This window comes from Myiozetetes cayanensis, unplaced genomic scaffold (assembly GCF_022539395.1).
Source record: "Myiozetetes cayanensis isolate MyiCay16 unplaced genomic scaffold, myiCay2020 scf96, whole genome shotgun sequence".
Lineage (NCBI taxonomy): Eukaryota > Metazoa > Chordata > Aves > Passeriformes > Tyrannidae > Myiozetetes > Myiozetetes cayanensis.
Window position 1 is genome coordinate 95329 of NW_026088252.1, and position 25778 is coordinate 121106.

The following is a 25778-nucleotide window of genomic DNA, read 5'->3' on the forward strand; positions in this document are numbered from 1 at the left end:
AGAGAAGACAGCAAAGTAGGTCTGGATGGCTAACAACTCTCTTCTCACTGCAGAGGGTGCCCAATGCTAAGGGTACTGCAAGCAAACCCACATTATCAAAGCACTTACAGTGCACTTAAAGGAACAATAAAACCATCCTCAAAGTCTTCACTGAGTTGTCTGAAACATTTCATATGGACCTGCATCAACGTTATTTCTGGGATGTTTTTACTGAAGTACCCACTTTTATAATTTTCTTTTAGCCAAATATTTCAAGGGATTTTCTGAGCTTTAGTTGCATGTTCGACTCAGAATGGCGTAATAGCCATTTTAATGTTTAACTTAACAGACCAGTCACAAACACAAGACCAGTTTCTACTTGGGAAGAGAAACCCCAAGGCAGTGTTGCCTTGTTACGCAGTGGTCAATTTTTTTTTGTTTGTTACAGGAGTTGACAGTATAAGCAATACCACCAAGATGAGCAGATCTGAAGTTTTATTTCCCACTGTATCCTTTAATTATTCTGTCACTGCCCAATTAGTCTGAATGCCTCTATATATCAGATTACTCCTTCTAAAGACCTCACTATACACATGAGTAGCAACTTCATTATGAGTGCATTACATCTGAGGCATTCACAATTCTAAACCATAGTTGGGTGAATGCTGCTACAATCAGATGCTTGTAGATGCACCTTTCTCCCCACTATTTTATATTAATGAATCAGTATATAACAAAAGCCAGTGAAGTTTTTAAAGTGGGTCCTTTTAAAAACAGCCCAACTCTGCACTAAAAATAAAAATAAAATCTGTATCTGGTAATTTCCAGATGTTCTTACAGGACACATCAGAGATACCCGCCGACTGGTTGTGGTAATCTCACTATCAGGATCTGCAGTTAGTTTTTCTTTAACTATTAAAATAAGTTAAGAAGTTATACACAGACATAATTAATTAAAATGCTAATCTTCATTCACCAGTATATGCGCTTTATTTCCAGCTATCTAAGAAAATTAAGCATCTAGGAAACTAGTTCATAGCAATATCAAACAAAAATAGCTTTGCTAATTATAAGCAACTGGCAAACACTGTGCATCGTAACACTGTTTGTTGTGCAGCAGATGCACTAACAGCCAAAATGGTCAGTAGAGCAAACCCAACCTGTAATAGAAGGGTTAACTTTGTTCATAAAATCTTATGTGTATGAGGGAATAAGGAACTTTTGTTATAATTCAACAAGATAAGTTTCATGGACATCCTGTTAATCAAGCAAGTGTCAGTAAAAATAATTGCAGACATCTTACTAAACAAACAAGTATCAGTATTGATAAAATTTACAACTGATAAGAACTGCACCTTTCATCTCTGACAAATGCCAGATGACCACTTAACAACGAGCCACGAACTCAAACCATAAAGCAATCGCATTCAAAACCCGGGACTTGAAAATGTATAAATAGGGGACATTTACTACATAGGGATGTGTGCCTCAGTGGGGCACTTGCCCTCCAGGCCACCCAGCACTGTTTTACTTTATTATCGCTTGCTTAATAAATTTATCATTGTTTAATTGGAATTGAGTTGTCTAAATTCTTATACTAATTTATAACAATTTTGGTGCCGAAACCTGGGATCCAATTTACTTTGGTGGGGACTCCTGCAGAACAGGGAGGCGCCCTATCTCCGGATAGCCCTGCTCTGAAGGTTGTTCTCACCAAACTCTGGATCAATGAACCTAATAAAATTTCGATAATAAAGCAAAAAAATCTGAAGACCCCTTAAATTTTGTGCACGAAGACCAAACGAAGACCCCAGGGAGGGGTAAGTATAGAGTTTTCTTTTTTGGTGAGCCGTTTGGTTGGGGAGGTAATCCTAAGGTGTGCCTGTGTGAGAGGTCTCGGTACGAGACCAAGCGAGTGTGGACTCTCTAGTAGTGCATTTCTCGTGGCCCAAGAGGGAGCAAGTCACGACCAAGAGGAAGCGAGTGTGTGTACATTTCAAGGCACCTTAGAAGATGGGACAGAAGAAAGCAAACCTTCTGATCCCATGGGGAAGGGAAAACAGAATAAGTTACCCAATATTTCCCCACAAAACCCATTAGGATTAAGGATAAAACATTGAGGTAATTCCCCTAGGAGGAGAAGTAAATCTAAGAAAAGATAATACATTATTATATCGAAGTTTGGGGAGGGAAGTCACTCTCTAATCCCCATATTATATGACTCCTATTTGGGTCTTCCGAGGACTGGGTGTGTCAGTAGTTTAACACATGGATAAATAATAATCACCCATGAGGAAAGTGAATATGCAACATTATAAATACCCCAAAGGTGACAACCAAGTTACCTCTTTGCCTTAAGGGAGAAAAAAAAAAAAAAAAAAAAGACTGACAAACCCTAAAAAACCCAAATGAAGGTCCCTTATGGCCCCCCCATGCCCCTCATTACCTCCCCCTTCCACAAACCCCTCTTTAATCTCCTTCAGCCGTTGTTTCTACAGCACTGATAAATCCCCTGTTACACATCCTCCTCCCCCCCCATCCCCTCTGCAGATCTCACTGCCTTGTCAGATCAGAGATGTGAAAATCCCGAAAGCACTAAAACTCGTAGGAAGAGATGAACATCCCCAAGAGAAGTCAAAACTTTATTATTAGAAAACCTCTTGGGAATAACAAAACAGTTAAATGAAATTTTAAAACCTAATATCTATACCTGGGAGAAAATACAATCCACCGTCCCTCCCAGTGGGAATCATAACTAAAGCATAATTAAAAGACTGAAGAAGAATTTACAATATTTAGGCATTAATCCTAACACCCCAACTGGTCAAATATTGCTAATAATCCACTTTATAAATCATGCCTGTCCCAGTTTAAATGAGACAAGGGTCTTTTGCTGAGGATGGATTAGGACGAAAAGACCCAAACTTCTCTTTCCAAGCAATTATAAATCCAAAATTAAGAGGCTTCGATTGAAGGAAAACAAATTATGGAAAAGGGAAAAATAACAGCCGTTTATTAAAGGTATGTGTGTATTAACAGGAACACGGAAAAAAAAAACAAGTAAAATAACTAAGCAATACTCCTATACCCACCAATAATCCCCTTTAAGAACAAAACTGATAAACCGGCAAGAAGAAAATCAAACAGTTCAATTTTTTTGCGCCCTTTGATGCAGTTCCAACCAGAGTCAGCAGGGGGCACCGTCGGGTCACTGGAGATGCAAAATTTGTAATGTCCTGTATCATTCAGCAGGTGGCGCTGTTGGGTCACTGAAGGTGCAAAAACTTGTAGTGTCCCATTGTAGTCACCAGGTGGCGCTGTTGGATCACTGGAGGAAGCAGAACTTGTAATGTCCAGTGCCCATCACCAGGCGGCGCTATGAAATCCCTAGTCACCGCCCCGTGGGATGGGGAAAAAAACCCAAAACAGTACTCTCCAGGTACAAACCAAAAACCAAAAAAAAAAAATCGGTTCCCCTTCCCTTCCCACACTGGGGAAGGAGAGAAAGAGAGGGACTGGGGGGGGGGAAGGGGGAAGGAAAAGAAAAAAACAGCAATAAAACAGAAAGCTCTCCCAATGGAAGAAAACTCACGAACTTCAGCTGATTAGGATTAGTGTTAAGCAGGGCTGCAGCCAGCAACAGCTGAGAAGAGAACAGCAACAAACTCCACTCCAACAGGAAGAAAAGAAGCAAACTAGGCAGCTCTGCAGCTTACCACAGGTCCTCGCCTCACTGACCCACACACACCAACCACACCTCCCTTCCCCCCCTCCTTCCAGCCCCACACACCAGCTCCCCCTCAACTCTTCCCCCTTCGTTGTCAAGGAGACTAATCTCTCGGCTATTACTGGGCCAGGCCGATTCTTTTGTTCACCTAATGGGCAATATACAGAGCACACACACATGGCAGGGGGAAGGGGAAGAAAAAATTCTTTGCTAAAATCAGAACTATGACAATGCCTAAAATAATATTAAAAAAAAAAAACTAAAGAAATTAAGTGAATGGCAAAACAGAGGTTTCAAAAACTTACTGAAAGAAACACAAAAAGTATACATAAACAGACCTCAGCAAATTGGCCCAAAAGTCCGATAATAAAATGTTTTTTATTATAAGAAAAAAAGTCATCTAAAAAGAAATTCTCCAAAAACACAGAGAAATCTAAAACCATTTAAATAAGCTAAAAAAAAGATTAAAAAGTGTCAAAGACTTCATTATTTAATTCCTAGGACTAAAACACCATAACAAACTCTTGATAAAACTAAATTAACACCCCAGGACGAAGAATATAACAAATCCTAGTAAATATTAAAACTAATCAAACATATATAATCAAAATTCCCCAAAATTATAAAGCCAGAAAAAAAAAAAACCAACCCACATTTAAAGTAAATGAAACAAATAAGGAAAATTTACAACCTTCTCAGGAAACAAGTTTAAATCTAAGACCAAAAATCGTGGCAAAATTGACACAACAGTGTCGAAAACTGAAAAAAGAAAAGGGAGGGGGGACGAAAGAACTAAAGAAACGGTGTCTGCTGTGATGAAAGGAAAAGTCTGCAGCTTTAGTTTTGATGGCTTAGGAAGAGGGATGTTACTTTTGTAATCTTTAGAAGGAAAAGATAAGAACAGTGTTGGAATCGATAGAGAAAGAAAGGAAAGAATTGCATGTAGTAGATTGAGAAGAGAAAGTGAGAGAGAAGAGGAGAATAGTGCTTCCCCACTACAGATCAGCTAAGGAAAGAGGATGGGATTTCAAATTGATTAGTTAATACTTTTATTAAAAGTCTGAATTGAAATTAGAAACTCTGATATAATAAGTCTGTGATTATATTTGACAGTGTGACATAAGAAAATGTTGTATAATTTTGCTGTTAAAAACTTCATTTTTAAAAGAAATGCAGCAAAACCATTATTGATATCGTGGGCTATTATGATCATAGTTCGTATAAATTTATTAAATGGTAAAATAGTGTTGCTTTCATTGCATGTGTCTGTGCCTTTGAATATTCTCACAGACCTAGAGTGGTACCAATTATTTGTTATCTTGAAATATGTACATGGAAATGATTTATGTGTGTATTCTGTACTGAAGGCCATACTTTTAACAAGAACTTCAATATTAATATCGCCTTTGCTTCTTCTCCCTTCCACCTGGGGAGAGGATTTTGTGTACATCATGTATGTGGACTGAGTGCCCATTGATTACATCAAGCCTAATCTACCCTAGTTTCACTGGGAGAATATTTCTTCTTCTCACTAGCCCTGTAGAATAACTTCCAGACTGTTTATTGCCGGTCTGTTTATATTGCCCTGTATGGGACGTAAACATATCTTAAAGAACTGACTGAAGTGACCTTGATTAGGAAAAAAAAAAATAATAAAAAGATTGGAGTTTGTATAGTGAATACATATGTTTTTATTTTTGTTTCTTTTCCATAAACTTATTTAGCGTATTTCTTTTGGGGGTTCCTACCCTGGAGAGAACTCTGGGGGGTGGGTGCCTGGCAGGGCAGATGCAGCTGCCCTGAATAAAGTTTCATTTCTATGGATTGCGAGAAAAAGAGAGAAAGAAATATTTTCTTTTTCCTTCCTAAACACAACCTTAAAGTAAAAAGTAATTTTAGCGTTTATTTTATACTGAAACCCATGTTGTTAAAAATGAAAAGAGACCATGTGACAACCCAAGTAAACAGAATTATATTTATGACCTAAAGCCTGCTGCTGGCTCTCAGCAGATCACTGTGATGACTGAGACTAATTATATTAATTCCTGTATACTAGCATATTCACAGCCTGGGAGTATTCGTACTTTCTATGTCCTAATTGAACTCAGTGTAAAAGTGGAGGGAGCTGTGGCAGAATTGGAAAGAAAGCAAAGGGGGACCTTAGTCCAAACAGCACCCTTAAATTTCAAAATCCATAAGATAAACCCTGGGAATTGGAAAAGAAGCATCTTTAACCCCTTGTGGAGAGAATCCATTCCAGGAACTACACACAATGGAGACTACGATTCCTACTGCAAAGCAAAAATGGACACATGCCTCCCGAATGACAGAACCTCTCCGAAGTGACCACTGGACTACAGAAAGAACTACGGACGGTCTGAAATTAATCTTGAGAAGGAAAAGACTGGTGAAAAAATAATGATTCATTCCAAAATTTCTAAGAAACATCCCCCCCTGCTGTACAAAGGATTCCAAATACCTCCTCCATATACTTTACAAATAACCCATTATATACGTTAGCATCCAAACAGAATTCTTCTCGAATCAGAGGCAATCTTTAAAATAATAGGAACCCATATCCATCTGCCCCACTGTTGTAAAATAAAAATTCCTGTACTTCATAAAATACCTAGAGGCATACCCTATTTAAAACATCCCCATTTAAATCATAAAGGATGAATAGTTTGTCAATATACAAAATGTAATAAAAATAATATTAACTATTAGTCCCAAGGACATGAAAAATGTCTATAAAGTATATACACCTATAAAATTATTGGTGGAAGCATGTTATAAAGTGCCACCTTGTGATGGTTTGGACTTGGCTCCCTGCCAAATGCCCGAAAGTCACGACAGCAGTCCCCTTCCTCCCTCCCTTCTCCTCTTAGGGCAAAGAAAAAAAAACTATAAAAAATTAAAGAACCCAAAGTCAAGCTGTTTATATAAAATATATATATATTTACGTAAATTAAAGTTATATACAGTTAAGATGCTATATACACAGTAAAAGGGGATCCACCCCCCCGAAGGGATAGGGAAAGGGGAAAAAAAAGGGACACCGAACAGGTATACTTGATCAAATTCAAGAACTATACTAGTAATTAGCAAAACAGATCTCACCACTTCCCTTAGAAAAAGCAGGATTGGCAGACACAGCCAGCACTCTCCGAACCCCCCACGTGGCAGGCCAGCGGTCGCTGCAGGCCTCAGCTTTAGATAAGCGAGACCAAACGCAAGGACCTACAGTTCCCGACCTTCGTTGGAAGAGAAGAGCGAGAGGTCTCTAATCTCCAACTTATTTATACTCTGGTTTATGTAAAAATCGTATGGAATACTGGGTACTTGGCCACTTCCTTGGTTACAAACTGGTTACCAGGAAGGCCTAGATCAAAACCATCACACACCTAAGGAAAAAATTTTATTCTACCCTTTAAAGTAAAAAGAACAAACAATAATGATTGAAGTACTTTGTCTGTAATACTTTGGGAGTGTGTTTTTTTTTCCTTCAAAACATCTTAAACTTAGAGGCCATATAAACCCTGAAGAATACGACTGCTGCCGAGAAGATTACAGAATACCTTGCTACTCCATGCCACGGAGTTAGGTGAAGGGAGGCAGAGACGTACTAGAGGTGGATGCGTAAGCATATGACAAGCCTCTCAATAAACCTGAACTAAAAACTAACACTCTGTAAAATAAAAAGGACAAAGCCAAACAAACAAGCAAACAAAAATTAAGCCTTAATTATGCTTCCTCAAGGTCTCCACCAATAATTTAGAAGTAGACATTTCTGTATTGTTATGTACTCAGTATGCCAATAACAAAAGCAAACACAAAAATAACTAATAATCATCAACCCTTTAAATAATAATCTATGTTTAACTATTCACCTTGGTTAATCACTCTGTTGTCAACTATTACAAAACCTCTTATTTTATTAATTTTAAGACTAACGTTTAAACCATGTATTTTAATACAATTTATTACCATTATTTAAAAAAAAAAAATGGAGGAATTGTAATAGAAGGGTTAACTTTGTTCATAAAATCTTATGCGTATGAGGGAATAAAGAACTTTTGTTATAATTCAACAAGATAAGTTTCATGGACATCCTGTTAATCAAGCAAGTGTCAGTAAAAATAATTGCAGACAACTTGCTAAACAAACAAGTATCAGTATCGGTAAAATTTACAACTGATAAGAATTGCACCTTTCATCTTTGACAAATGCCAGATGACCACTTAACAATGACCCACGAACTGAAGCCATAAAGCAATCGCATTCAAAATCCGGGACTTGAAAATGTATAAAAAGGGGACATTTACTACATAGGGGTGTGTGCCTCTGCGGGGTACTTGCCCTCCAGGCCACCCAGCGCTGCTTTGCTTTATTATCGCTTGCTTAATTATCGCGGGTGGGGTTTGTCCCCGCGATAGACCCTCGTGCACATCTTGTATAGGAGACGAGCCCCCAGATAGGTGACTCACAAAATGGCCCTTTATTAAAACAAGGTTTCAGTTTATATAGAGAGGTACATCGAAGGGTCTCGAACAAGGGTGGGATTCTTGCCAGGGGCACGAATCCTAAGGGTCAGAGATAAGGGAAAATGGAGGGATTGGCTGCAGGGATATGTCCAGCCATATAGGGAGATTTGGGAGTTAGGGAAGGAAGGGAAGTAATGGTGAGGGGCACAGATAGGGGGGTCCTGCAGGGGTCTGTGGAAGCGGCGTCTTATCGCTGGATCTCAGGCGCTTCCTGCAGTTGCAGCTGTCAAAGCACCTCTAGATCGATTTCTTCCTCCGAGGTTTCTTTGTAGCCTTTCTGTATCTGTCTCCATTCTTTGTAGGCCTCCATTGCTCCACCCCCGACATCTCCCCCTTTTCTGTTTTTGAGGACTGGGAAAGCTTGGGAAAAACTTTTAGTCATGGATTTTTTAACACAAAAAATTAGACAGGGAAGGAAGACAAGGACGGAGAAAGTGATAATTAGAAATAAAGCGATTCCTTTAACAACCTTGTTGACCCAGTCAGAAAGGGAAGGAAAGTGGAACCAACTAAAGAGACCTGAAAAACCCTTGTCTTGGTTTATGGTGATGTCACTAACAAGTTGTTTCAGAGTGTGGATGCTTTGGTACACACTCTCAGAGTGGTCTGAGAAGTTCAGACAACACAGCCCTTCAAATTCTTTGCAACCGTGGCCGTGGGCAAGAAGTAAAAAGTCAATGGCTACTCTATTCTGGAGGGTAGCTTCCTTGATTTTTAAGGTGTCTGCTAGTAGGCTTTCAATGGCAAGAGAAGTGGCATTGGCTTCTTTGGCCATCCAGCAGGCCATGTGGGCTAGAGTGGAGAGGGCTTTGGCTGCACCAATGTTGGCAAAAGGGAAGCTGGCCCAAAATCTCTGAGTGTGGGACCAAATTTGAAATTTGGGGTCACAATCTGGTGGGACATGGATGTTTAGTTCATCCACCTTTGCTGGATTGTTTTGAGGGGCCTTGCGTGCCGGTGGTTTAGCGTCCTCATCGATTGGAAGTGGTCTAGGTTTGGTACGCATTACAATAAAGGATCTTTTACTTCGAATGGTTTTGGGTTTGTCAGAAATTTGGTTCCTGATTATTTGCAATTTAACTGGGTTGTACAGAGTAAGTTTTCCAATGGTACATGGCCCTCCCACTGGGTTTTTTGGGATGCCTTGCCACTTTCTATTTCCACAGATAAGAAAGTAGGTGGAAGGCAGTTTTGTGGGTTTAGAGAAACGTTCAGTAGGAAGAGGGTAAGGTTTGGAGTTATTGCACCATGCGGTGGTGTTAGTATAGATGGAGGAGATGGGGGATAGGTTAGGTTTTAGGGTAAGGCGATTAGTAGTGGGTTTAAATCTAAGGCAAATGGTAGTTACAGATGAGCCTAAAAGATCTAATTCTTGGGGATCAGTGTCTAGGGTACCTAGACGCAGGAGGGTTTGGGAAATAGTGTTTGAGGAAGGAAGGAGATTATCTACGAGGGAAGTGTTTTGGATAAACCCGTTCCAGTCAGGAATACCCACGAGACAGCTTTTAAATGGATGACTCACGCTGTCGAGGGAAAGGCACATTGTATCAGTGTTGGTGGCTTTGGCTAGGGTAATCCAGACGTTTTCTGCTGGTCGCTGCATCCAGTCTGGAATTGAGAAGGTTGAGGTAGTCCATGATGGAACAAAGAGGTGGAGAATCAGGATTGTTTGGAGTCCTCTAGGAAGGGCTTGATCCTTCTGGAAGGGACCCATCTTGGACCTGTATCAGTAAGTATGCATGCATGACCTCTTCCCCAGGTTATGATGGGGAAAGGCCCTAACCATTTGTCAGAAAACAAGTCTTTGAAAAGTACTTTGGCTTTTTGAATAGGAACAGAGTTTGTTCTGGTAAAGTGTTTAAAAACTGGTGCCTGCCCGTCCTCAATCCTGTTGAGGAAGTTGAGGACGTACATGGCTTTTTGCAGACACTCGTGTGGGGAGAGGCCACTGCTCTTTCGTTTCTGCCTCTTCAACATGGATTTGAGTGTCTGGTGAGCTCTCTCAACAATTGCCTGTCCTGTGGGAGAGTGAGGAATACCAGTGCAGTGTTCCACGCCCCACAAGGCCAAAAACTCCTGAGTGTTCTTTGCTACGTAGGCAGGCCCATTGATAACGTCGGAGAGGCTCTGCCACGTTCAGTGTTGGAAGGGAAAAAGCAAATTTCTCTTGGTCTGCAGGATGTAAGAGAATAGAGAAAAAACAATCTTGGATGTCAATAATAACAATGGGCCAGTCTTTTGGGATCATGGCTGCTGAAGGCATCCCTGGTTGCAAGGCTCCCATTGGCTTGATGACGGCATTAATTGCTCGGAGGTCATGGAGTAGCCTCCATTTACCTGAGGATTTTTTGATGCAAAAGATGGGAGAATTCCAGGGGCTGTTAGATGGAGTGATGTGGCCCAGTTGTAATTGTTCGTGAACTAAGTCTTGTAAGATGGAGAGTCTTTCTCCTCTAACTGGCCACTGGTCTACCCAGATTGGGGAGGAGGGAACCCAATCCAGGTGAATTGGCTGGCTGTGTCCAGTGGCCTCTAGGACAAATTTGAGGTGAGGGAAACACCCCATTGGTCCAGAATGTCTCTTCCCCATAGGGTAAAGGGGAGGTTTAAAATGTATGGCTTGGTGGTAGCCACTTGGTTTTCAGGGTTGGTTACCTGAATGATGTCTTGACTTTGTATGGGAGTCTGTGGACCGCCTATACCTGTGATGTCTGTGTCGCTTTTTGTTGTGGTCCAGTGCGTAGGCCAGTGTTTTGATGTTATAATTGTCATATCTGCTCCAGTATCCAGCATTCCACTAACAGTGATTTCTTGGTTCGCTGTTGGAGAATAAAGGCGACATGTTAGCATGGGCCAGTTGTGAGAAATTTGTTTGGCCCAGTTTACCATTGGGTGGTGTCCTCGGGCGCAGTTCTCCAGGCGTTGCAGAGGCTGCAGTCGAGCTAGTGGAACATCGGTGTACAGTCGAGCTGGAAGAGAAGAGGCTTGGACATTTATGGTTAGAGTATGTGGACTCAGGAGGAGCCCCTGGTGGTCTAGTGGTAAAGGCGCCGCGCTATCACCGTGGAGACCCGGGTTCGATTCCCGGTCAGGGCCACTCCTGGGCAGGTGGGGCTCGTTAGCCTTTAAAGGCAACCCACCTACGTCCTAAGGACCTCACTGCCACCGTCCAAGCTCGCTTGGCCCCGGCAGATGAACCTTAGGATTAAAGGGTGGGCTCAGTTCCGCGCACACTGTGTCTCACCTAAAAAATCCAATGCGCAGGCTGGAAGGTGTAAAGACCTTCCCCAGATCTTCGCTCGCGAAGACTGACCATTATGTGGACTCAGGTTAGACAGTATTTCTGGGACAACAGTTATCCCTTTGTCACGGCATTCTAAGTGTGTAGTCAGTAGGAATTTGTCATTTTTGTTTAGGATTTGGTTTGGACGAACAGAGACTGTTATGATGTCGAGAGTCTCTAGGATTATGTTGTCTGTGGGAAATAAAAGGATTTCTGGCAAGTCATTAGTGGATGGAGGTTCAGGACTCTTGGGGTCATCGCGTGGTCCTTCACGCTCTATCGCCTGTTTCCCTGGATGTTATGGTGTGGCTGCCGGTTATAGGTTTGGCCGGTGGTTCCTCCTCCCTTGGCCCGGATGGGCTCCCCGTCCTTGGTGAAAGTGGAGCGGCAGAAGCATGCCCAGTGATATCCCTTCTTGCATTTGGGACACAGGGTCCTAGGAGACTTGGGGCTAGGATTTGGGTTAGGACAGTCTCGTGCAAAGTGTCCTGGCTGGTGGCATTTGTAGCACACACTATTAGCTCTCTCTGCTGCCATGATTGCTTCTGTGATGGCTTGTACCCGTACTGGTTCGGCTTCAATTAATGCATCTGCTATTATTTTGCTTTCATATTTGCTTGAGCCAATGTCCTTGCAGGCCTGTATCATGGACATGGGTGTGGGGTTCACCAGTGAACGGAGAACAGGCTGACAATCTTGATTGGCCTGTTCTATAGCTAATCGGATAAACAGAGCATCTTGGGCTTCTAAAGGTTTCACTTGCCGAGCTATTGCTTCCATCAGTCTAGTGGCAAAGTCATAAAAGGGTTCTTTAAGGCCTTGTTGTATGTGTGCAAAGGAAGGAGAAGTGGTGGTGGCCTCTGTCACAGCCTTGATGGCTTCTAGAGCCAGGCTTTTCGTTTTATCTAGCCTGCTGAATCGTATCCGTGTTTGCATCCTGGTAGAGGAGTATGGACCCTCCCCGTAGAATTCATTAATTAAGTCTTCCACAGGCACTTGTAGTGCATGGTGTGAGTTCTCAGCATATTGCCTTATAAGTTTTTTCCACTCTTGTTCAAAGAGGGAATATTGCATTAGGTTTAAAATCCCCTTTGTAATTACCCGAATGTCAGTTGGGGTCAGGGTGTATGCTGCGAATAAGGAATCTAGCATTCCAGAGACAAAAGGAGAGTTTAAACCATAGTCTGTAACCGCTTTTTTTGTGTCCCGTAGGATAGGATATGGGACAGGTTCCCATTGTCGTTCCTGGTTATCGTCTCGGAAAACCGGGAAAACTTTCATAAGTTCTAGGTCCCCTGCCTCTTCTGCCTGCTTTCTCGGACCCTGCCACTTATTGTCTGCGGTAGGGGAGTCACAGCCTGCGTTGCTACAGGCTGGGGTGTGTGTTGTTGCAGGTTTTTTACTCGCAGCACGGGATTCATGGGCGCAGCCATTTTTGCGGATGTTTACATCCGGGGAGTCGGCGCAGTTGGTAACACGTCAGCTCTGGCCCCTCCCCTCGGAAAAGCCGAGGCTGCGCGGTCGTGGGGAAGGAGGGGGGGTGGAGCTAGGGCTGGAATCATATTGCGCGCTGACGTCATCCCGGGGTGGGGGTGTGGTTAGTTTTTTCGCGCGGTTAAGGGTGGGGGTGCAGCCCTCGGCGCCATGTTGGGAGCACGGTGGGCGGGGTTTTTTAGTTTCCGCGGGATTTTTGAACGGAAGAGAAAGGTTGCTGTCTCCGTTTTTCTTTTGTTTTTTTAAATGGGGGTAAATTAAACGCCACGATATAAGGGACAGTCCAGCCGCTTGATTGCCCCGTTCGAAGGCGTCTGATAATGTTTCCCCAAGTTGAAACCATTGCTGGTGAGTTAATAACTCTGAAGAGAGGAGTTTATGTTTGGAAATCCATTTAGTTAAGGCTTCGAGGGATTTTTTATCAAGTGGAAGTCCCTCTGCAAGTACTATAGTTTTCATGCGTTCATAAAACTGCTTTTCCGAATTAGAGAGCTTATTTCCCATTATTAAAAATAAAAAAGGTTTGGATACCTCACTCGCTATCTCACGGGGTGCTCTGGTCGCTGTCGGACTGGAGCGGGGCTGCAGCTGCGTCTCCCAGGATGGGGTGGTGGTGGTCCGAACACGGGTGGAACGGGGCGCGTCCGCGGCGCTGGGCGCGGGGTTGGCGACCGGCTGTTTCGGCAGCGGCGGCGGCGGCGGCGGCAGCTCCAAGCGGGGGGGTCGCTCGGACCGGGGTTTTTTTTCTCGCAGCAGCAGCGACGTGAGACTGTGTGGACCGGGAGTCCACGGATCGCTTGAGTGAGGCAGGGTCGTGGGGTGGGTTTGACTCTGAAAATCAAACGGCACCACTAGCTCAGGTGAATCAGAGACCTTTCTTAATATAAGAAAGGGGAGTTCTGACCGCGTTGAGCGCCATTTATCGCGGGTGGGGTTTGTCTCCGCGAAAGACCCTCGCACACATCTTGTATAGGAGACGAGCCCCCAGATAGGTGACTCACAAAATGGCCCTTTATTAAAACAAGGTGTCAGTTTATATAGAGAGGTACATAGAAGGGTCTCGAACAAGGGTGGGATTCTTGCCAGGGGCACGAATCCTAAGGGTCAGAGATAAGGGAAAATGGAGGGATTGGCTGCAGGGATATGTCCAGCCATATAGGGAGATTTGGGAGTTAGGGAAGGAAGGGAAGGAATGGTGAGGGGCACAGATAGGGGGGTCCTGCAGGGGTCTGTGGAAGCGGCGTCTTATCACTGGATCTCAGGCGCTTCCTGCAGTTGCAGCTGTCAAAGCACCTCTAGATCGATTTCTTCCTCCGAGGTTTCTTCGTAGCCTTTCTGTATCTGTCTCCATTCTTTGTAGGCCTCCATTGCTCCACCCCCGACACTTAATAAATTTATCATTGTTTAATTGGAATTGAGTTGTCTAAGTTCTTATACTAACTTATAACAAACCCAACATGTGAAGAGATAAAATAATTATCAGTGAGTGAGGTACAATCAGCATCACATGCAAGTGAAAAGAATTTAGGACATCTACCTGCACCTCACAGCCCACCACAGTAAGTGGTGCTCATGGTATTCCCATAAAAAACATTTCGGATGGTGTGCTCCCTACCAGCACAGGGACCCTCACTGAAAAAGTCTGTGATACCTCCGCAACAGTAAAGGGAACCTTTGATACTCTGGGCATTGACTTGCTTCTCAAAATGCTGCAAATTCTTTAAGTATTACCAATTCTAGTTTTAAAGAGCCACCAACCACCCTCAGAAAGTATAGACAGGCAAATTAATTAGACTGACTTAGTGCTCTGGAATGATCAGGCTTTCTGATACCTTTCATTTTTAACCTCTGCAAAACCATAGCTGAAGTGAGCTGACGAACGAGAAAGACATGGAGTAATTCTACAAAAAGAGTGATCAAAGATTAATGTTGATTTCATACAATACTTCCACTATGACAACATATACTTACACTAGTTGTAGCATACAGCAAAAAAACCCACACGTGATACTTTTTTGCTTAATAGTTATGAAAAGCATTGACAGATGACTGTGAAAGAGTCGAATACTCTGCCAGAATTCTCCTACCAATCAAGTCCAATTGTCCTACTCCAGTTATGACTTAACTAGGAAAAATAATTCCACAACCAAGAGACAATCTAGGCTCTTTTCTTGGAAAGATGATTTACATAGTGACACATCTCATACATACAGTCTTTAAGAACTTCTCACATTTCTCTAAATTCATCCCTTTTTTATATGTCAACTTGTTAATAGGGAGCTCAGAGACAATCACACAACAAAAGATGATGGTCTTTCAGGTGCAAACACAACACCTTCTAAAGGCACATAACTGCACCAATTTCTTTGTACACTTTCTTTAGCTTGCTCTGCATTTTTAAACCAATCCTTGTTATACTGATTCAAAGAAATCCTTGAACTATATGTAAAGCACACTTTTATTACGACCAGGGAGATGCAGGGGGGCTTGCCCCCCCCCCCCCCGTGCATTCCACCGAGTAAAGGAACACAACAACTTTTTATACATTTGAAGGAGTGAGTTTCAGAATTATCTATCATGTACACTCTTTACAATGTCTGCCTTATCTAAATAGACATTTTGTTACCTAACTCCTATTCTTACTACTATAGAGTAGTTACATAAAGTTTTATCACTTCAAACAGCTTAGGTTTCCCCCACCCCTCTTCTGTCTCCCTTGCAATGCTCCCTGCTAGAAGCCCTTCCTGCCTTCCCTGACAGTCCCTTTTGTTTATGTAAGTTAGCTTTATCTTAATTGCCCACAGTTTGGGCAGCAACCTTCTTTCAAGTAGTTACAATTTTGCAAAGTCACATTTAATATAGGTAAATTTTACTAATATAACTAAATTTTTATTGTATTTTATCTTGTCTTTATTTCAATACTATGTCCACTCCACTAAGGCTGGTCCCATTCCTCAGCATTTACTACTCTTCCCTAATTCATACCTCTTGCCAACTTCTGTTGTTCAGCATTCACTCTCTCTTCAAGTCACTAATGAAGAGAAAATTCTGCAAGTCCTACTACTGCAGAATAATAATGGTTTCATATGTATAATGAACACAATCTGCAATCTCTTATTTCCACTACCTGCCAGCCACCTTCCTATGACTCCTATACTGTCTGGGTAGTGTACAAGAATTTTAAACAAGAACACCTACTGCCCTGCTCCTCCTTAACCACCTGAAGAAAAACAACTCTTACCTAGATGAACAGATAAAGTGATCTACATGCATGAGACACCACGAAGAAAAATGTGGGGTTTTGTTTGTTTTTTTCCTTAAAGAATGACAATACACTGCCTACAGAAAGAATGTTACAGGCTCAAGTCTGACCACTGCTGAGGGGCTAATGCATCCTTTGCTCAGCAGCCCTCCACTATCAGTCAAGCCCATTCCAATAAGCCCTTACCATGTGAGCCTGCTGATACTCCACACTAGCCCCCCAGTGATGGCTGCTACATGAGTTCTGGCACCAACATTAAACCAAAAAAGTTGTTCTACCTCTCAGGTAAAGGAGTAATGCTGGGACGACTTACAATTCATTTGATTCTGTGACAATATGTTTTGGCAGATACAGTGGAGGAAGAAAGGAGGGGTCAGGGGGAGAGGACAAGACCACACACAGCATTGTAGCAATTTTAGGATTTTTGTGCTTTCCAATTGGGAAGAAACAGCCTCTCTTTCCCTCCACCTCTGTTTTAGGAAAAAAAAACCACCTTTGCTGTCAGCACTGCCCTTCATTTATTTCTGAACATAAGGTTTCTCTCCAATTTCTTTTTAAAATTTTATTAGTTTACAAAAGCTTATACTGGAGTCTCACTTTGAAACATTTGGTGTCTCTATTCCAGATTTTATTTTGAAGAAAAAAAGATGTAAGCTATTTGGATAATTGAATCCAGAAGGATTTACTGTCCTGTTTCTGGCCAGGACAGGGTTAATCTTTGCAATACGGGGCACAGCTAGGACCCAGAAGTTATTCTATACCACCTCAAGTAATTGCCAAGGGGGAAAGGGAGTCTCTTCTGGGGAGAAGGGGCTCCTTCCGGTTGATTAGCAAGGCAGAGGGAGCCATCCAGTCTTGTCTATTGTCAGGGGCATTTCTGACATTAGTATTGTTGCTGTTACTGTTAGTTTTCTTATCTTACTGCTGTTTCCAGTCAATTGTTCTTATCTCAACTCCTGATCTTTACCTTTTGTGCTTCCAATTCTCCTCTCCAGCCTGCCTCAGGGCAGAGGGGCAGGGGAAAGCATGGGAGCCAGTGAGCAGCCTGTGGTTTGGAAAGTCTCAGGGAGAGCACTAAACTGGGGAGTACCACTGCTAAACCACAACAGCCTTATTGGGTGCCCAACGTAAGGATCAAAGGGTTAAGATAACAACAGATCTGCCCAGAGCGGGTTAGAAACAAATTTGATCCAATCATTTGTTGTATTAGACACAGAGTCACCGATCACAATGTTGCTTGGTCTGTTCATGTGGGTGTGGTACCTAACCCGGTATATATTCCCATATGTGATTCTTGTGATGTTCTTTTTCAGAGCAGGGAGAGGGATCAGGATGGCTTTGTTGCTGTACTGCGTGATATGAGTTTAAGACATCAAGGGAATAAGGGTCATTTGGAATGTGTATTCAGTGTTGCTCTCTTACCCTTAGCTTGGGTGTTACCTTTGGGAGTCCATTCATAATCATGCCCAGTCTGTGGGAAAAATGGGGGAGGATGATTTTCCCCAGCTTTTCAACTCCTTTTCCTCCTTCAGGCCTGTTACAACACCTTTTGAGAATTTTGAATTCCCCTTGGATGTTAAGGAAAGCATGTTCTTGTTGCTAAGTCTGCCAGGTCTCCTCAGTGCAGTCTACACCATATTTAGAGTCAAGAAAGAGATTTCTAGGGAGGTCTTTCAGAGATCTGCCGTGAGAGGGAATAGTCATGAGTGGCATGGAAAGTGGGGGAAAATGGGCCAGCTAATAGGTAAATTCTCTGCTCCAACGTTTTGAAAGTTCAACCCTGAACAACAAGGTCCCTGAAGGACCTTGATAAAGTGACAGAATATTTGAAAGAAAAATGCTCCTCCAGAGAGGAGCAACTTATTGCAGTGTGCTGGGCACTGGATACTATTTATCAGACATTGCTCATTACTAGACAGCACCCTCAGGGGGAGAAGGAGGAAAGGAGACCAAAAGGCACCATGGCTACTCAAACTGCAGCTGAACCAGAGGAACAACCCATGTTGGTAGCAGTTGCCCCTATACAGAAGAAGAAATGCAAGACAAAAGCACTTTGCCTAGTAAGGGATGAAGAGGAAGGAGGGACCTCACAACAGGAGGAAGAGGCAGGACCAGAGATAATCACCTGATCCCCATCCCCAGGTGAACTGTGAGATATATGAAAAGATTTCAGCTGCCAGTCAAGTGAGCCCCTGGTGACCTGGCTGCTCCAATGTTGGGATATTGCTGCCCACAATATGAAACTAGATGGTAGTGAAGCAAAGCAACTCCACCTCAGCTGTGGAAAGACTGTCCAAGGCTGTGGACAGACATGAAAAACTAGGGCAAATTAGAGAGGAAATGTCCCATGCCCCTCCAGTACAAACCAGAATCTCTGCTACTGGAAGCAAGCTCTCCCCTGCTCAAGAGAGAGCGTACACACCATGAGGTAACCTGTAGTTTTACCTGCATGACCACAGAGAGGACATGAGAAAGTGGGATGGAAAACCCACCTCTGCCCTAGCAGCATGGGTACATCAGTTGAGAGGAAGAAGGACCACCACAGGTGCTGCAGGCAGGCAAGCGAGCGGGAAAGAACCACACACACATCCACAAGATGCAAGTTCGAATCCAGTTTTATTATTGTTAAGCTGTACAATTTATATTATTCTGAGTCCTGTCCACGCGAACACGAGCACAGCACACCATCACGATTGGTCAGCACGTGCTGTCCACGCGCCCTAGGTAACCCACCGATTTGTGGTTTTGAAGACCACATTTGCATACCGTTTCCGTTATCACTGTTTTTCCCATCCTGTTTCTGCTGACTCCTGCATTCCTGCAGCAGCAAGCTGTTTCTTATTTATCTTACTGTTACCTCCTGACCTTTTCAGAACTCAGAATAATCATGCAGAATTGCTAAGGCCCCGACACACAGGAAATTCTTTGAGGATAAATGCCGCTCCTGTTTCCAGTGAACAGGTACTCATACAGAATAGAAGGGATGATGTTACTTCCAGTCCTCTTAAAGGGACTTCCAGTTCATATTTACAAAAAGTGAGCAATGAGTACTATGGCCAAAACTAGAGGGACCCTGCCTCCAACCAGGTGAAGGAAAGGGACAATAAGATCTACTGGACTGTGTGGATCCAATGGTCTGGAAAATCAGACCCACAAGAGTACAAGGCTTTAGTTGACACTGGCACACAATGTACCCTGATGCCATCAAGATATGTAGGGGCAGAATCCATCTCTACTTCTGAGGCGACAGAGGGATCCCAACATCTGCCTGTACTGGAAGCTGAAGTGAGACTGACTGGGAACACATGGAAAAAACATCCCACTGTGACTGACCCAGAGGCCCTGTGCATCCTTGGCATAGATTACCCTCTCCTGTGGTATTTCAAAGACCCAAAAGGGCATCATTGGGCTTTTGGAATAGCTACTGTGGAGACAGAGAAAATTAGACAGCTGAATACCTTGCCTGGTCTCTCAGAGGACCCTTCTACTGTGAGACTGTTGAGGACTGAAGAACAACAGGTAGCAATTGCTACCACAACAGTGCACTGTCAACAATACCGCACCAACCAAGACTCCACGACACCAACTCATGAGATGATTCGTGAACTGGAGAGCCAGGGAGTGGTCAGCAACACTCACCTTTTATTAGTCCTATATGGCCAATATAAGTCCATTGACATTGCTAATGCATTTTTCTCTATTCCTTTGGAAGCAGAGTGCAGGCCACAGTTTGCTTTCACAAGGAGGGGCATCTAGTACACCCAGAACTGACTGCCCCAGGGGTGGAAACACAGGCCCATTATTTGACATGGAAAAGGGTGAGGCTCCAGAACACTTGCAGTACATTGATGACATCATCGTGTAGGGCAACACAGCAGAGGAAGTTTTCAATAAAGGGGAGAAAATAATCCAAATCCTCCTAAAGGCCAGTTTTGCTGTCAAGCAAAGTAAGGTCAAGGGACTTGCCCAGGAAATTCAGTTTTTAGGAGTAAAATAGCAAGATGGACATTGTCAGATTCCAATGGAAATGGTCAACAAAATAGCAGCTATGTCCCCACCAACCAGCAAGAAAGAAACACAGGCTTTCCTAGGCACTGTGGGTTTTTGGAGGATGTATATTACACATTGCAGTCAGATTGTAAGCCCTCTCTATCATGTGACATGGAAGAAGAATGATTTTAAGTGGGGTCCTTGAGAGATACTGGATTCGAATCTCACTGAATTATTGATATGGGTCGGAACCAACTCACTGTGAGTGTGTGTGTGCATGTGGGGAAAGGCTGGGCCTAGATCTACAAGGACATGGTAAGGCCTGCACATTACGCCTGCTGAAAGCACATGGCATCACTGAAGACCATGCAGCTGGGGTGTCAGTCAAGGTAGACTGTGCCTGGTAGCCTGCCCACACCATGCCCCTGCAGCTTCTGGTTGGCTATAGCACACCTCACTCTGGCCTGGAAGGCACTGACCAGATATCCTGTCTGGGAGGGAAAACTAAACTGTATAAATACATGAGACTCCATGTGATCTCTCTCTACTCTCTTCTTTTCTTCCTCTCCAGCCAGTACCATGTAAATCATTGAATCTTGTGAGCAACCATTCTCCTCCTTTCTCTCTCTCCTCCTCTCTTTCTTTTCTCTTTCTTTACTCTTTTAATGTTTTCTAGTTTTACTCCTTTCCTTCTCTTGCAGGTAACTTAAAACCAATGAATTGTGTTTTACTAAAGCTAGTATACTGATTGCTTGTAGTGGGTGTTTCCAGTGGAATGGGTTTTTATGCTGTATTTTTTTGTAAAATGCCTCTTCTTGGTTGTATTTCACTCCTGTTAAAACCTTTTGCCAAAATACATTATTTTTCTTCCCAAATTAAAAAGAATTTATCTTAGAGATGAGTGTGTGACTCTTTCTCCAGACGTTAATTGTTGGGGAGCCCAGTTGGTTCTGGGCTCTCAGTAAACTGAGATACTGCAGATGGAACTTCTTACACCTGGCAGAGGGTTAACCACGGACAGTAGGACTGTGACACAGTGGGTTTCCTGTGAGGAATGTCAGCCTATTGTGTTAGGACATGTGGCTGTATGTCCAATCATGAGTTGTTATGAAGTGGTAACCCAATGCTGTGTGTACATGTGTCACCCCAGAACTGTATAAAGGTAGTTGCACTGTTGCAATAAAAAAGCTGCTGGTATCCTGAAACCCATGTCGCCTCCCCGCCTCGACTGCGACATATGGTGAACTCCCGACGTGATTGCGAAGGAAGATAGAAGAGAACTCGACGACAAGAAGCAAATGAAGAATTGCTCGGGCAGGACCTCGAGAAGCTGCTACCGGGAGAATCAGGCGGCCGCTGACCCCTTCGTTTCACCGCTTCTCAGCCCGAGAGATCACACGCTGCTGAGCTGCCTTTCACTACTACTGAGAACTTTCTCGCTGCTGCTGAGACTTTTTCACGGCTACGTAAGTTACTGAGGGGTCCATTATCAACCCTCCTGCCGCGCTGCCCCGTTCTACCTCGGAGCATTCGTAATCTCGCTCCGCTCCCAACCTTCCCGCAGGGCTTCCCCGCTCCCCCCGCTGGAGTATTCGTTATCTCACTCCGCGTTCCAGCTGCAGCCCTACGGACACTGCGTGGCTGCATACGCGACCTGCGTACTGTCTGTACGTAAACTGCGTAGCCCTCGCTCCTGACATCCCAGTTCCGTGCAGCACCCCAGTCCACTCCGTGCCCGGTTCGCGTCCCTCCACTATCACCGGACATCCCTGACTGTGCGTGGAGCAGCTGAGACCGCACCCCGAACGTGCCCTGATTCAGCAGTGCTGTTTGTTCCGAACGACCCTGCCTTCGTTACTCTCATAGCTGTGGGGCAGGCAAACTGCTGTTTGCCGCACTCCCCCGCTTGGCTCGGACTCTTGCGAAATCTCGTATTCCGGCAACCGCCGTTTATCAACTCTGGGCTGCTCAAAGGCAACATTTCAGCTACGGTTTAGCTTCGCCTTTTTTGTTACTTTGCTTGTAACTTACATTAGTACCTCCTGAAGCAATCTAGAAGGTTTTCACATCCTGAACAAGGATGGAGAGAGACAGCTCCGAGAGAGCTGTTGGAGGCGGGAACTCTGGTGTAGATTTTAAAAACGACAAGAAAGTCGCAGGGGGCCGGCCCAGATCTTTTGGAGACACCTGTCTAGAACAGGTAAACCACCGGAGTATAATAGGTTCCATGTTATCTAGTGAGGATGACTCTGTCATCCAGAGTGGCAGTTACTGCTAAAGAGAAACATGGAATCAAGCTAGATGCCCTGCTCCTGCAAAAATGCTAATTTGGAGCAGAGATCATGGGTACCAGGACTTCTAAAGTTGCTTTCAGGGGAGTCATGGAATTATTAACTTCCTGACACCTGCTTTTTGAAGCACTGAAAGACTTTAAGAAGTCAAAACCTACCAATTATATAAAAAAAAAAAATAAAAAAAGAAAAAAAATAGAAAAAATAGAAAAAATTTAAAAAATGGGAAAAAAAAAAAAAGGGGGGGGGGGAGGATACCTGTCTGTTCAGCTAGCTTTTGAGGAGCAATATTCTTATCCTCCAACAGTCTGCTTTCTACCTGCCTGTTGCACATGCACAAGCTACATGGACAACTCATTGATGGACATTCAGCACTGAGAAGAAGGAATACCATTCTTGTGGACTGATGAAAGAAGGACTGGTTAATTCTTTGCCTATGTGTGTAATTGTATTGTATTATTGCTATTGCCTTGTCGCTAGTACAAGGGCCCTGTATTAGCTGATGCTGGCATTTTCTATAATACAAAAGAGGGGGAATTGTTGGGGAGTCCAGCTGGTTCTGGGCTCTCAGTAAACTGAGATACTGAAGATGGAACTTCTTACACCTGGCAGAGGGTTAACCACGGACAGTAGGACTGTGACACAGTGGGTTTCCTGTGAGGAATGTCAACCTACTGTGTTAGGACATGTGGCTGTATGTCCAATCATGAGTTGTTATGAAGTGGTAAACCAACGCTGTGTGTACATGTGTCACCCCAGAACTGTATAAAGGTAGCTGCACTGTTGCAATAAAAAAGCTGCTGGTATCCTGAAACCCATGTCGCCTCCCCGCCTCGACCGCGACAGTTAATTAGAGTTTATAACAAACCAAAAGGCTTTTAAAAAGTCTTAAATAAAATGTAACCACTCTGGGCAGCTTATAAGTTAATCTGGAGTGTAACAGTCCTGAAGAACAACAAGCTTTTGAACAAATTAAACAGGAGATTGTTCATGCAGTAGCCCTTGGGCCAGTCAGGACAGGCAGGACAAGATGTGAAAAACATGCTCTACACTGCATACAGGGAGAATGGTCCTTCCTGGAGTCTCTGGGAAAAAGTACCTGGGGAGACTCAAGGACAACCCCTGGAATTCTGGAGTTGGGGATACAAAGGATCCAGGGCCTGTTACACCCCAACTGAAAAAGAGATACTGGCAGCTTATGAAGGGGTTTGAGGTGCTTCAGAAGTGATTGGCACTGAAGCACAGCTCCTCCTGGCATCCTGACTGCCAGTGCTTGGTGTGATGTTCAAAGGGAAAGTCCCTTCCACACATCATGCAACTGATGCCACATGGAGGAAGTGGGTCGCACTGATCAGACAGTGAGCTTGAATAGGAAACCCCAATTGCCCGGGGATCTTGAAGTCAAAACGAACTGGCCTGAAGGCAAAAATTTTGGATTATCATCAGAAGAGGAAGAGGAGGAGAAAAAGGTGACACATGCTGAGGAGTCCCCACCATATAATCAGCTACCAGAAAATGAAAAGCAACACGTTTTCTTCACTGATGGTTTCTGCCATACTGTAGGGATACATCGAAAATGGAAAGCTGCTGTATGGAGTCCTACATGGCGAGTCAAAGAAGCTATTGAGGGAAAAGGTGGATTGAGTCAGGTGGAAGAGCTGAAAGTCATCCAGGTGGCTTTAGATATTGCTGAACAAGAGAAATGGCCAATGCTCTACCTCTACACTGACTTAAGGCTGGTAGCAAATGCTCTGTTGGGGTGGCTGGACTGATGGAAAAAGACCATTGGCAGCACAGAAGGAAAACATCTGGGATACTGAATTGTGGCAAGACAATTGCCGCCCAAGGAGACTTGACTGTGAAATACATCAAGAGTCGAGCTACTGAAGAACATTGCAAAAATGGACAGGTAGATCAAGCTGCCAAGAGTGTCTCAGGTGGAGCTGGACTGGCAACATAAGGGTGAATTATTTCTGGTTTGGTGGGCCCATGATGCCTCAGGTTATCAGGGAAGAGATGCAACCTACAGATGGGCTTGTGATCAAGGGGTGGACTTAACCATGGATGCTATCTCCAAGGTTATCCATAACTGTGAAACATGCACTACAATCAAGCAGGCCAAGTGGGTAAAGCCTCTGTGGTATGGTGGATGATGGCTGAAATATAAATACGTGAGACCTGGCAAGCACTACGTGCTGACAGTGGTGGAAACAACCACTGGATGGCTGGAGATGGAACCTGTGCCTCATGCCACCACCCGGAACACCATCTTCGACCTTGAAAAGCAAATCCCGTGGCGACATGGCACCTCAGAAAGAATTGAGTTGGACAAGGGGACTCATTTAAAAAATAACCTCATAGACACCTGGGCTAGTATTGAGTATGTATATCATATTCCCTATCATGCACCAACCTCTGGGAAAATTGAATGGTACAATGAACTGTTAAAACCCACACTGAAATCAATGGGTGATGGAACCTTCAAACATTGGGACCTACATTTAGTGAAGGCCACCTGGTTAGATAATACTAGAGGCTCTACCAATCAAGCTGGCCCTGCCCAATGGGAACCTCCACGTACCATAGAAGGGGTAGAAGGGGATAAAGTCCCCATGGTGCATATGAGGAATGTGTTAGGGAAAACAGTTTGGATTAGTCCTGCCTCAAGCAAAAGCAAACCCATTCATGGGACTGTCTTTGCTCAAGGACCTGGGTGCACTTGGTGGGTAATGCAGAGGGACAGGGAAACACGATGTGTACCTCAAGGGGATTTGATTTTGGATGAGAACAGTCTGTAATGTTGAATTGTTTTGATGCCTTAGGATTCTTAAGATTTGTAGCATATAGATTTTTAATATAGTTGTATAGTTTCTAACACTTTAATATAGCAGTTAACAGTTACTAAACTCCCTTTCTCATGCTCTGTATCAATTCCCAAAATTCTTCACATTTTGTTTAATGTTCTTTTCAAGGAAAAGATTTTAGCGAGTACATTTTGTTTGGGACATGTATCTAGAAGATATCATTGTAGTCAAAGAAACCTAGATGGCCCAGAGACCTTGGAGAAGCTCCAAAGAAGGCATGTGACACTGAAGATGATGATGGTGAAGAAGAAAGGGGTCTTGAGACCTCCAACTCAATTCTGGGGAAGCGTGCCAAGGGGCAGACCCGAGGAAGGTACTGGGGGCAGACAATTTTCAGGTTGGAT

At 43.6% G+C, this 25778-nt stretch overlaps 1 protein-coding gene across 1 annotated transcript in view; it reads right to left on the reverse strand.

The window, feature by feature from the left end:
- Positions 1–25778, reverse strand: part of LOC126653202 (E3 SUMO-protein ligase PIAS2-like) — a gene marked incomplete at its 5' end in the record, with an annotated part of 54790 nt that overhangs the window by 10418 nt on the left and 18594 nt on the right. Inside the window, 2 exon segments of the mRNA XM_050340721.1 lie at positions 818–891; positions 14827–14928. Of these exon segments, the coding sequence (XP_050196678.1) occupies positions 818–891; positions 14827–14928 (176 nt within the window).